The sequence below is a fragment of the Plectropomus leopardus genome, chromosome 14, assembly GCF_008729295.1.
Source record: "Plectropomus leopardus isolate mb chromosome 14, YSFRI_Pleo_2.0, whole genome shotgun sequence".
NCBI lineage: Eukaryota > Metazoa > Chordata > Actinopteri > Perciformes > Serranidae > Plectropomus > Plectropomus leopardus.
Window position 1 is genome coordinate 24,945,141 of NC_056476.1, and position 13,599 is coordinate 24,958,739.

The 13,599-nt window shown below is 40.7% G+C and overlaps 1 protein-coding gene across 2 annotated transcripts in view; it reads right to left on the reverse strand.

Moving 5' to 3' along the window:
• The window catches only part of LOC121953416 (peroxidasin), a 60,232-nt gene that overhangs the window by 28,742 nt on the left and 17,891 nt on the right, over positions 1-13,599 (reverse strand). For both annotated transcript variants that reach the window (XR_006106511.1, XM_042500494.1), the window contains exons 4-9: positions 12,242-12,313; positions 9,073-9,144; positions 7,052-7,123; positions 5,856-6,025; positions 488-605; positions 46-215 (exon numbers count right to left, since the gene is read on the reverse strand). Coding sequence is in view for 1 of the 2 variants with exons in the window: in XM_042500494.1 (XP_042356428.1) it covers positions 46-215; positions 488-605; positions 5,856-6,025; positions 7,052-7,123; positions 9,073-9,144; positions 12,242-12,313 (674 nt within the window). In the remaining variant the exon portion in view is untranslated. The remainder of the gene's footprint in view (positions 1-45; positions 216-487; positions 606-5,855; positions 6,026-7,051; positions 7,124-9,072; positions 9,145-12,241; positions 12,314-13,599) is intronic.

The following is a 13,599-nucleotide window of genomic DNA, read 5'->3' on the forward strand; positions in this document are numbered from 1 at the left end:
ACTGCCTGTGAAGAGCAGAAGTTGAGATCAAAAGCAGCGACTTACAGGGGGCTCCAAAGTATCGTAGTGTGACCTGTGAAGTCTTGACCTCGCCGGCCACGTTTTTGGCCATGCACTGGTAGACTCCCTGGTCTGTCTCCCTGGTGTCCTGGATCATAAGCGTACCATCTTCCAGCAGGTTCAGACGACTGTCCTCACGCATGTTTAGAGCATTGCTGTCAGAAGGGGGCAGAGACAAACATCACAACCAATTAAACATAAATCAGCAGATGTAGGCAGTCTATTAACATACTGTACTTTCCTAGAATCATACATGATCATTATTGGCATAATCCAAACATTCCTAACATGGGGATTTCATTGTCAGTACTCTGTATCTTTTATTTATTCATTTTAAATATAAACGATGTATGGGACCTACACACATGGATCAGACCAATCCTTAAAATGGGACAAGCTAAACACAGTCAGTGAGGGGAGGTCTTACTTGTTCCTGAGCCAGATGATCTGTGGTTTAGGGTTGCCTTCAGCCCTACAGGTGAAGTACACAGTGTTCCCAGATGTTACATCGACATCCTGGGGCTCTGAGGTAATCCTGGGTACCTCTGGAGGAAAAGGCCACACAGAGTGATGGGAAGCTAATAATTAAGCTAATTATCCACAAGAGTAAATGCATGTTCATTCATATGTATGTGCCTTTATGCTGCTGTCTGTTGAACCAAGCCTCTGGTGACTGTCTAGTCTTTTCAGGGGTGCTGCCTGAGTGACAAGTCTGAAGCCTGATGCACATCATGTCTATGCAAATGTCGAGAAATAGTGGAAACATATATTCGACTATCCTTTCTGGACATATTTCCTGAGCTATGACATCTAATGGTTGCTGACAGTGCCGGCTCCTTATACTGAGCTGTAGGAAAGTCCACCTTAAAACCCACCACGGTGTATGAAGGCCCTACACCCACAAAAAGGTCATCAGAAGCTATCTGGAGTAAAGATTAGGGTGTGCCACTGCAAATAAAAATAGCTCCAGAGAAAATCCTTGAAACTGCCTCCAGTCTAAGGTACTGACCTTGCCAACTAAGTGTGGGTAGGTTGTCAACCATAATACTACCTACCCATCCTTTGTCTCTGTTGGCCACATATTACTTTCACAAAAGACCTTTCCTGAGGGGTGTACCACAAAGCGAGATTGTCTTAGCAAGTATGTCTAAAGTGGGGCTTTCCCGTCCACTAGAGGTGGCTCTCTTTTAACCTGGCTAGATTTCTGTGGTAACTTATGCAATAAACTTGACCTGGCTAAGAGCAGGTTATGTCTCCAGTTTTGGCTTGACATCATCTGAAAAGCACCTTTTTACAACTTCTTTGGGTAGCGTTTCTTTATGATAAGTGTCAATAAATGAGTGATACAAACTGTCAGCTGTGAGAAAATGTCATAAATACACTTTATTGAAATTGTTGAGCAGTAAAGTTGCTTAAATGTTACCAAATGAAGCTGTGCAGTTATAGTCGCGCTGTATTTTTTTTTTTACACAGGAACTGACAATTTGCAGAAAATCTGAGCAAGAATATTGTTTTATTTTATTCACACACGGTTCTTGTTGCAACAAATGAATGTTTCTGTAGTGTTCTCGTCCACAGTGATTCTACAAGAAGCGTCTATAAAATCACAGGCAGCATTAAACATTAACAGTTCACTATATTTTGAATAAGGATGACCTTTACTTGCTTACGGAATGCGGTCTAATTCCTTTAAATCATACCATAGCTTTACCACTGTTATGTATTTATGTATTTATGTATTTATGTATTTATGTTTATATGTTTGGTTCTGATTTGCTGAAGTCTGTTTTACACTGCTAGTAGATAACACCTGATATATTAGTTTGCTGGTATTTATCACTGATAACATTCAATCAGTAAAATTAATTTCACTTTGATTTGTCCAAAAACTAAAACAATACATCTGTCTCCTTCATTATGGGACAGTGTCAGACCTAAATATAGTTCTTGATTATAATTTTTAAATCTGCTGCATCAAGTTAAAAGTTTCAGAGCTGCAGAATGAGCAGCTGTCATGTGTAAAATGACTGAGTGGTAAAATAAACTGGCTATATTAACTTGTACATTCACACAATTAGTCATTTTTGTCAGTGTTTTTCTCTGGCCTCAATTGTAGTGAAAATGCTGCTTTTTTACTGATAGTTTTCAAAATATTTTTTAAAGTCGAAATTAGGCGGCATTATATCGATTATTTTTTAGTGCCAAATGACACGCTAAAAGCGTAATTTGAATAATTTTATGAGAAGACGCATGTAACCTGAGGCAGAAACCTGGGTTAACAGAGACGGGTGATAACCACCTTCATGGTATCTGTAATCTCTGACCGCGGCGTAAGAGTTTGTCGAGCCAGCTCAGTCAAAAAGAGCCTGGCTCTGTTGAACTGCCGTCATGGTACAGCCCCCAGTACTAACACACACACATGCTGAGGCAAGGAGTATGGACAAATGTCACCAGCTCCTAAAACAGTAGACAGTAAAGGAAAACTTCATTACTTTTCAACGTAGAACCAGTTTTTTCATGTTTCTATGACTAAGTACTTATTTGGAAGAACAATTTTTTAAATTGAATTTGAAATGACAACATGATAGAAAGGACCCTTCAGAGGAAAAAAACTTTTTTTCTTTTCCTTTTGCTCTATCAGGTCTGTTTATTATTGTCTTTCTACAACAAATCAACTCTCAAGACTTCATATTGAGACCTCTCCTTCAGCGAGACTTGGTTAGACACAAAAACAAATCCACTGGATCAAGTGTAAGGTAAAGAAAACATTATGTTTCTCTTTAGGGCCATAATGTTGTCTTACACTTATAACAACAATCAAAGACTCTCAGTTGCAAAAACAAGCACTTTTAGTGGACGAACACTGACAGTGCACTATTGCCCCAAAGATTACATTGAAGTCTGTTTCCTGGTAGTAAATGTAGCCCTGTCGTGTACTGGACCAGTTCCAAAAATTGTTGTTCCCATTAGTCACTTCAATACAAAAACATGGAAATAAAGGTCCAGAGTGAAAAAGTTTCCCTTTTAGTTAGCTTCTGCCCCAATATTAAGTCAACATGCAGCACACGCTCTCTCTGTAGCCTCTGCTCCACACTCCCTGTACATATGGTAGACACATTTCAGAAGTACTCTTTGTAACAGTTCTCTCCATTCTGCTAACATGGAGAACAGTCAGTTGGATAGGGATAAGTTTGCGTACACCAGCAGGTAAACCCAAACTCATAAGAAGCTTCTGAAATTCAGACTAACAATATAAATCTATCACTCCTCTCACTTCCAACATACTCCACATTATCATTGGGGATTGTAATTGCATTTGGGAAAGCTGTTTGTGGTCCAATGAGGAGGCAAGCCTGGCTCATCAGATACCACTTGTGCAGGGGGGTGGCACTTCATCTCAAGAAGGATGGCTGTTTTGACAGCTGTTCAACCCGCCGTGCATTGTTCCACCTCGTTTACAGGGGGAAAGAGGGAGAACAAGGAGGGAGGGAGGGAAATGTGGGATGGCTTCCATCATGTTTTTAAGCAGACATTTTTCCTCTACTGCCTTGCTATGCAGACAGATGAGGTGGAGGGGGTAACATTGAGCAAGAATGGACAAGTTGGTGCCATCAAATTAGCTGCTGAGATTTAAATGTGGTTGGGTTACAGTCAGCTGCCAACTAGCCCGCCTGCCTGGCTCAGACTGAAGCATTCAGTGGGAGCTGGAGGAAACACAGAGCTAAGACAGTTGGATTTACTGCAAGAGCTAACCGCCTGTTTTAGAGACCAACTGAATATCTGCCATACAGACTTACAGTGAAATGTTCACTTTCTTTTCTACTTGCAGTGTTAAACAGTATCAACACTACACTTAAACCTGTGCTCAAGCATATACTACAATTTTGGATGTAAAGCTTGCAAGTGATACTCCACCCAAAAGTCTGTCTTTCAAAACATATAGTCTTATTTCATTCTTATCAATAGCAATCAATCAGCTGTAATGCTCTGGGTTATTATTTTTCTCATGTTGTTTGTTTTCCCCATACCTGTTTACAGTTGGGTATACTACAGGCTCTCTTCGACTGAGCTGGCTCAACAAACCCACACACACACACACACACACACACACACACACACACACACACACACACACACACAGAATGATGAGCTTTCATCATTATAGAAAGATACAAGTTGAAAGCTTTTTTTACAGTATGCTACATGAAGATCAGTTCTTTCCAAATTTCCCAATTAATACTTTTAGACTATAATTATAAGACAGACAAACAAGTCAGGTCTTCAGCGTCAGAATGAGACACTGTCTCAGGTGTGTATAGGCTGATGATTCACACCAAATGAGAATAGCACTCAGCGTTTCACTCAGCTCTGCAGAGTGAGAAAGAGTATGGAGTATGGAGTCTGCAGTAATATTGAGAATTATACAATTATAAACCTTACACAGAGCTTAAATTACTCCTTTCACCTTTAAACAAACGCAAGTTGATCTCATTGTAGCTAGCATGGTTGTACCCCTCTGTCCCTCTTTACAGAACTTTTTTAAATTCAATATCAGTAATTATGAATAAAATGCTCACTGGGTTCTAGGGATGCACAGCTAAGATCCAAAAAAATATTGCTTTGGTTGCTAGGAGAAAGATTTTGCTGAATTGAAAGATTTGCAAATGAAGTTATTTTTCAAGTTAGCTGACAGCCAGTTACTTAAATTTTTAAATCTTTTCGAATGATTTGGAATTAAGTATGGGAGTGCCTTTCAACATTGCGTCTTAAATTACATAAACACTATGACGCCCGCGCCCAGTATTTGATTCCAACTTGATTCCTCCTTACAGGAGAGGTCCTGCAGACCCCGCCCACATTGTTACCCTGTTTACCATGTGGAAATAAAAAAAACTCACAAATGCAGAACAAATGACAAAGGCTGTGGACATCCCATAACACCATTCTACCCATTCTCTCAAACACACACGCATGCACGCGCACACACACACACACACACACACAGACAGACACACACACACACACACACACACACACACACACAACACACACACACACACACACACACACACACACACACACACACACACACACACACACACACACACACACACACACACACACACAGCAGCAGCTGGTTATCTGATACTGGAGAAACCAGAAATCAAAAGCGGTCCTGAGTGAAAGTTTCACTCAGACCAGAGACACAGCTGGTGGAGGATGACGAGTGAAACAGCTGGGTGCCTGCAGACCTCAGACACAAAGAGAGGATACACCTGTGTGTGCGTGGCTCTGTGTCTCTGTGTGGGGGTGTACATGTGAGACAGGGTGACTATGCATACCTGCTATTTGCAGGCAGGAAGGCTGTAGGTTGTGTGTGTGGACTGAGTTGTGGTTTAAGATATGTGAGTGTGTATAGGAATTGGAACATGGAAACCACATGCATGTTGCTATGCAGCTATGTGCGCATGGCTTCATGTATGCTTGCCCAGATGTGTATTCCTCTCAGTTTCAAAATTAGTATCAATTTAAAACTAAGTATGATTTCAATAAAGCTTTCCATTACCAAGATACAATGCTTCTTTAAATGTTCTGCCTTGTTGATGCTATTCGTGTTGCAGTACATTTAAGCCTACAGAGATATTTGGTCTAATTTCAGCTGCAGATGGGCTTAATGTGTAGATATCAAAACAGAAAAGCTGAAAACAAGTTTTAAATAGCATTTTGCATTATACCTAAAATTGATGTCAGACTGCGCACACTAATCTAAATACATTATGTTATTTTCTTCGTACCACAGTTGAGCTCCTCAGCGGTGAGTGTTGCTACTGATCTGCCCTGCAGGCGGCTGGGGTAGTCGCAGGTGGCAGCAGCCTGGGCATTCCCTGACTCGGCATACTGCTTCAGCAGGTCAGCCAGCCACAGCAGCTCACAGTCACAGTTTAATGCATTGGAATCCAGTCGCCTGAACACATAGACAACATGCAGACACATATAAACACAGCAAATGAGAAATGGACATGTTGTGCATCCACAAAGCATACTGTATATGACATGTAGCAAGGACCTGTGCACGCAGAGGTGTCATGTAAATCCTCTCTGGCAGTTTCTAAACTCAAACTGGTCTGGCATAGCCAGGCCCAGCTCAGTCCAAACAGTGGGGCTCAGCAGGGCCGTATTGGAAGACACTCTCCTCCTGCCGTGGGAAACTATCTCTCTGCTTGGCCTCCTCTTCTGGTAACTGATCCAGCTTTCAGCTCCTCCACAATGTGTCCATTATCCATGGCATGGTTTTCAGAAAATTTAACTGGCAATGTTTTACATTTGTGAAGCTCTATTTGATGAAGTGTGTTATGAACAAATGTGATTTTTAGTCACGTTTATCCTTTCAGGGCCTAACTGATTATTTATACATCTTCCAACACTAAATGTCATGATCAGAGTGAAGTCAATAAGAGCCTACTGCTGTTTGTTTATCTAAGCACTGGCCTGGGATCTAACAAATACTAAAAGGTCATTGATGGCAGAGACAAGAGGGGATAAAGCAATGGGATGGGGCCAAACTGCTGATGGTTCTTAGCTGTCTGTTGGCTGGAGGAGGTTACAGTTTAAGGCTTTATTAGAGATAGTTGGCCTCATGTTGTAAGACCCTAAATTCTCTTATTTCAGGGAAAAAGAAGCATCTTTTGTGCATGATGGATATTAAGAGTTTTCTTTGCTTTTCCCGTTATACTCCCACCTGACACAGTCCCTTCCAATCTCATCTGCAGCCGACTCAAACAGAATAGGAAAACTATGCAAAGGACTGGGCTGTGAGCCTTTGAGATAGAAACCACCTTGCAGCCAAAGAAGCGTGAGAACAGTGAAGTGCAGGTATGTGGCATATAACTGACAACAGGCCCCACTGTCATGGGAGTAAGCTACAGAAATTGATAGACACATGCATTCGAACACAGCTGCTCCAGTGGTTGTTAGGGACTTTTCCACTTACAATCGCTTCATGGCCTGAAGATGAGAGAAGGTTCCCGGGACGAGCTGGGTGATTCTGTTGTTGTGCAAAAACCTAAGTGTGAGAGAGAGACAGAGAAAGAAGAAAACTATGACATGATTTATCACTGTTTGTAACTGTATGGCTAACTATAGCTATAAGCAGCTTGAATCCATCCATCATCAATGGTTACTGGAACATGAGGAACTTGTTTAATTTGAATGAGTAAACATTTTCTAGAAATAACATTTTTCATTAATTTACCAAACTAAAAAGAGTGGGACGAATATTGACAATTTGCCCTTTGCCAATATCATATTTCATTTTCCAAATGGGACAAATCATCTTCCCAGACATGCTATGACGGCTAAACTCGAGGACCCCAGAGGCATGTATTCCTTAGCTAAAAGTAGACATCAAAATATTTTCCTGTTTTTGTAAGGCTTAGCCCCAAAATATTCCCCCCCAAACTTTTCATTCTTGAATAACTACATTAGGATACTCTTTGATGCAGTTCCTCATCTTCTAACCCAACCTGTAGGAAGTGATCTACAAAAATGCTTTCTGGCCACTTCACCAAAGTGACTGCTTTGGCTGTGACCATGGAGATATTCCCCAACAAGCTGCTCAGAGTGTGCATCTGGGAATTCCTTCACTCCCCTTTCCCCTGTGTTCTGCAGGTGTCAATCCTTATTTTCTACCTCTCTGGTGACTGGGAAGTATGGATATACTGGGCAGCCACTGGCCCATAAACACAGACAATGAAATAGGAATTTAACAGGACTTTCTTGAACCCGTAGACATCTGGTAGAGAGTTTTAGATGCAGAGGCGGCATCGCATCTGCACGTTGTCAGGAAAGTTCATATCCAGAGTATTTGCAGGCAGTGCTATGGACTAATAGGCTACATATAAAACATTATGTCAGTCTGTGTGGAAGACGGCTTTAAATCATTTACACACGTAGCTGACTGATTGCTTTTTAACAAAGGATAAAAAACATGTTAACTAAGAAATTACTGAAACACTTTTCTGCATCTGGTTATCTATTATTTCGGTCACAGTCAATAATATTGATATCACTATTACATTAAATATGAAGTTTTGGGATTATGATATACTTACACAGATTTCACGGGACAACTGTACATGTAGTAAATAACAATAATTGAAGTTAATCCACAACCATCCTATAGACTTGACACAACCCATTACAATCCTACCGATAAATATTACTGTGATGAACACCATATTCAGAGTGACATTCCCATCTGTGGTTGCAATTAGCTCAGCTCTGTGTTTAATGAGGCCAAGATGTGTTCTCAATCCTCAGCCCAATCCTGGACTTGACTTGACGGTTGTGATCTCATTCAGTTTTCCTGGTTTCTTTGTCTCTGACCGATTGTCCCAGAGTGAGTATTTTTGGAAGCAGTATCATTAAGAAGGAAAATGCAAACCCAATACATTTCCTGACATGGGTCTGCTAAACAACTGAGCTGGAGTTGTCTTTTCAAAAAATAAACTATAGAGTGAAAGGAACACGTGCATCACCTCACAGCTCTGAGGGGACAAACAAAATTGGCCACATGGGATCTGAATACAAGTCATGAATCAACTCCCAGAATCTGCTGCCATTACTTTATTATTTACTGAAGCAACGACAAACCAATCTCTTCGCTACACAAGGAGCCTGAGAGGCTTATTGGGATGCATTTGGCTGTATTGATTTATACTGCAACTGACATTTTGCTGCAGTGGGTTATTCCAATGTCATGCTAAGCAAAGTGTGGACCTGCCTGAGTTGACACATAATTCCATACAAGTACATCATGCTAATAATTGCTTTCCTGTTACTATCAAGTGCCCTGATGAATCCACTTGCGCTGTTATATCCATTAATCCATTGATTTATGTAAGAACATTAAAGTATGTCTGCTTTTTCTCCTGAGACAGTTTTTTCAGGACTGTGTGTGAAGTGCATACATTTTAGGAATCTTGGGCGGAAAGTCAGACAGGATGAACTTACAGTCGTTCCAGCTTCGGTAGATGAGTGAATGATTCTGGTTCCAACGACTCGATGTTGTTGAAGTGCAAGTACCTGGAGAAGCACAAAGTGTAGACAGAACACAGTGAAAATGGATTAGGGCTCCCTGTCTGACTACAAATCATGTTATTTTCCTAGTGGGCCCTAAGAGGTGGGTAAATGAGAACACTGAAGTGTTCCCCTGCCATCCCTGTCCATAATATTACTGAAATAACAGTTTTAGGAAAGGTGTTTCTATCTTCCGGTAGCTCTAGATGAATGCAGACAAGACTGGAGGAAATTGCAAATCAGTGCATTCATCTTAGCCAGATGATATACTAGGTCTGAAAATCTACTGCTGAAGTCTGACTTTAGATTGCCCACAGGTGAAAAGCAAGTACCATTATGTCATGGAATGCAAATATAATTTATGCTCCCAAAAGCCTTTGAGCTGAGAAAACATAAAACAAACCAAATGCTCATGAATAATAGGACAGGGAAATAAAATCCAACTGATGACTGAATGGTAACTGTATGGATTCAGTTGGGTTTCTGCTTGTTTAGACAGGGAAAGCAACAGTCAAAGCAACAGCTGCAGCAGCAAAACAGACACAGAAAGACAGCACAGAAAACAAAAAATAAAATGTAATATTCCTTTAGATGTCATCCACATAGGCAAATCCATTTCAGTTTTGTCTGCAAGTTCATCCCAAGTGTTGATTCTTCCCTGTATTTTTACAAGCTGTACTGGACATCCAACTTTACGTCTTTGGGTGTTGCCTAGAATATGTGTTGTAAAAGGGCCAGAACAGAGAAACACAACACAGCCCAGACAAGCGAGAGACAGAAAGGTTTCATGAAGACAGCAGCATATGAATGTTAGAGACACTTCATCGCCCTCTTCAATCAGCATCCCACACCAGTTATGTCGTCACACTTAAACTCAAACTATTTGTGAGCCAGTGTAGCTGTTTGGATAGAAATAACATGAAATCAATCAGCCATGTTCTTAACTCTGTATAGTGGACTAGATGTCTTTGTTGCATTCATGTTGTGATAATGTTGTTGTGTTCCTGTGTGATTCCCCTACGCTCCCTAACAACCCCAATGGTATGCTGATAAAACATCAACAGATGAGTGCAGCATAGGGCTTTGGAACTGCTTATTTTCCCCCAAAGAAGCATGTGACTTTAGGCTTCTGTTGCCCAGTGAGGATGTAGAAGAACTATTAAAGTGTAACACATTCTGGCTCAGAACTTGTCACCCACATATGAAACCCTTCGTTATTGTAGAAAAACTCAAAACAGCTGCCAGGCACGGAGCCTGATGTTGGAATTGGTTTAACTTGGTGAATTGGCCATTTGTTCTCTGTAAATGTGGTTACAGAGAGGTAGTAAGTCACGTTCTCCTCCATGAGTACAGAAGACCTCATTTGCTTAAGATAATCTGCCATATTGGTTGTGATAATGGAACACTTGCTTGTTAACATACGACAGTGGCCATTTCTGCTAACAGTGTCACACAAAGTCTATAACAATCCTGAAAACATAATTCATATTACATCATCAATCAACAAATGCTTATTGATTTTTCCTGTCAGACATGCATGTGTATAAAGATACAACAGGGGTGGAGCGTTTTGTGAAAGCAGCACAAAAAATTTTGGGTGTAAAGACTTACAGGAAACAGCTGAATTTTATCACACAGACGTTACACACATAATGCACTAAAAGGGTTCTCACAAATAAACAGATTACAGCAAACTAGAGCAGAAGAGTAGCTTCTGCAGTAGCAGGAGAGATGCAGCGCAGGTCAAGCTTTGCTCTTAAGCAGGAGCTCTGACTGCAGCACAATATTGCTAGCACTGCTAGCAGCACGGGGCTAGATATCATGCTTTAAGCTTTGCAATGGGGTCACGAATATCTGTCGTCCTGACCACAAGACATGCGACTCATGCAAAGGGGTCAAAGAGGGTCAGCGCTGCATACATGGGTGGGTGCACACACGGCATGCATGGTGGCAGTGGAAAAGTGAATAGAGGGGCGCACGTAGGGGGTGGAGGTGGAAGGTGTCACTGTAATGCAAACTAACTCAACAGAGCCATCATGACACCCATGTAAGGCCTACACAGTCATGTCACAAAGGATTCATCCCAACCAAAAAAAAGAAAAGATGGCAACATTATGACATGAATGCAGCGTCTGAAATTAACACCCTCCAAGTGCCAAATGCGGGTAGATTGTCCTTTTGGTGAATATATCTCAGAAGGCTATCTGCCACACTGGCGGGTAAATGTTTGTATCCGAATAGTTTTATAATAAAAAACTATGCTGAGTATCTGCTGCATTTCACTGTCATGGCTCTGGTGCTCCTAGGCTGCTCCTGTAGTGTCTGTGTCACACACTCATGCACATACACTAGCCAGTGCATTGAAACGAACAGTCTGGAGCACTTCTAGTTTTGTGGCACTGTCCCTTACGGTACATTAGCTGATCCGCTAAACAATCACTTGCTGCCAGTCTACTGTTTGCTGGCATTGCGCCCACACTTATGAAGATAATAAAATGACACGGCGGCCCCACAGTTTGACACAAGACTGCAAACTCTTTATTTCCTCCCACAGTGTCAGCAGCAGCAGCGCATAGGCTTCACTCCCTCCATCCCTACCTTTCACAATAACAGCATTACTGCTTAAAACTGAAAACATATTCACATGCTGAGGCTGTGGTGAGAAAGCTGTTTAATAAATTACAATCATGTTGCTTCTAATTTTGCTCTAGTCTCTTCTTTAAGTTTGTATTCAAAATAAAACCACATTATCACAATGAAATCTACTGCAACAAATGCATATGTGACACAAAAAGGCAAGTTATTATTTCAGCTGGTAAAAATTATACGGTTGGTCAGCAGATTTTTTTCATCAACCAGCCACCTTGGCCACTGAGTCAAAAAGTTAATTTTGGACACTGCATACCTGTCACTGTTCCGCCATATGACTCTGCGTATAATCACTTAAGACCACGCAGACCTTACCAGGCTTCATGAAGTGTTTATAGCAATATTTCAGGGAGGGAGGGGGGTAGAGACGTTTTACAGACGGAGAGACAGTAGGTGGGAGGAGGAGCAGTTGGGCGAGCAGAAAGAAAGGTGGACGAGGAAGTTGGTCACTTACAGTTGCTCAAGAGAGACAAGTCCCTTAAATGCTTGTCTGTCAATTGATTGGATTTCATTCTTGTACAAATAGCTGAAAGGAGAGATAATCAGTAACATTAGTAACACACACACACTCACACACAGGATCATCTGAATTCTGCCTGGTTATTATGAGAGAAAGTAGAGCAGATCTGATCAAATAACGATGAAATTCCCATTTTTAAAAATTAAATGCAGGGTGCACTACTACCTATACAGTATGTTTACTGTACCATTGCATTTATTTAGTGAAGAATACGCTACACTAGCCTGCTTCATGGACATCACTACTTCTGTTTGGGTAGGGGAGACGCTTTTCTGCAAGCCAATGAATATTTGGAACAGTTTAACAGAGCAACAGTTACACTGCACAATAAAAACTTCAGGAGAGAATACTGAGTTAAATGTTGGTGACCGAAGTGTAATTTTCACAACTACAGTAAATTATATACTATATTCCCAAAGACAACAGTGGATAGTGCGGCACAGAAATATTTTGCAGATCAATGTATTAGGTGTTAATTACAACAGTCAACTGTGCCAAACAACTCACATTTCATATTTTACCAGAAAAATAAAATACTCTGTATCACTCATGGGATATATTACAGTCATTTAATGAATCTTAAAATCAGATTGTATAGGTTAGCATTCACATCACAAAATTAAAGACTAGATATGTGCATACCCTAAGGAAAAAATAAATAGCAGTAAGCATGGTGTATGCAGCAGATAAAAATCAGTCATCATCAATGGACAAACAATTAACTGGAATGATAAATCTCTTATGTGTAAAAATATTTACTCCATGCCAGGTTTTTCTGTGACTTTAACATTTGAACTTGAAAAAGACTGAAGTATGTAATACACAGCCTGTACAGGATCTAACTGGTATTTTTGCACACTCAAAGACAAATACCGTTGACATGTGCACGTTTTCCCTCCATCATACATACTACAGAAACGTGATACTAGAAAAACAATGACTTAAAGCTGTCTGTCCTTTCATCTCCTGTCTCTCTTTTTCAATTTCCACCATTGCACTCATGATGAGACATGATGAGAGATACAGATCTGCCCCACAGCACAACTGACGCAATGTATGGAAAAATAAACATCCTCTTTTTATCACTGCACAGCCTTCTCAGTGTTTTAAGCTGTCTGTGTGAGTGCTATCAGGTTTCTTACAATGGAAGATAAAAGGGTGATGTACATTATATAAATAATCAACTTTATTACATGTAATATGATAAAGGTACATTCATAGAGAAATGGCACTGCCTTCATACATGTTCAAGGTGATCTTCTATGAGGAAACGATTAATGACCAAACCAAAA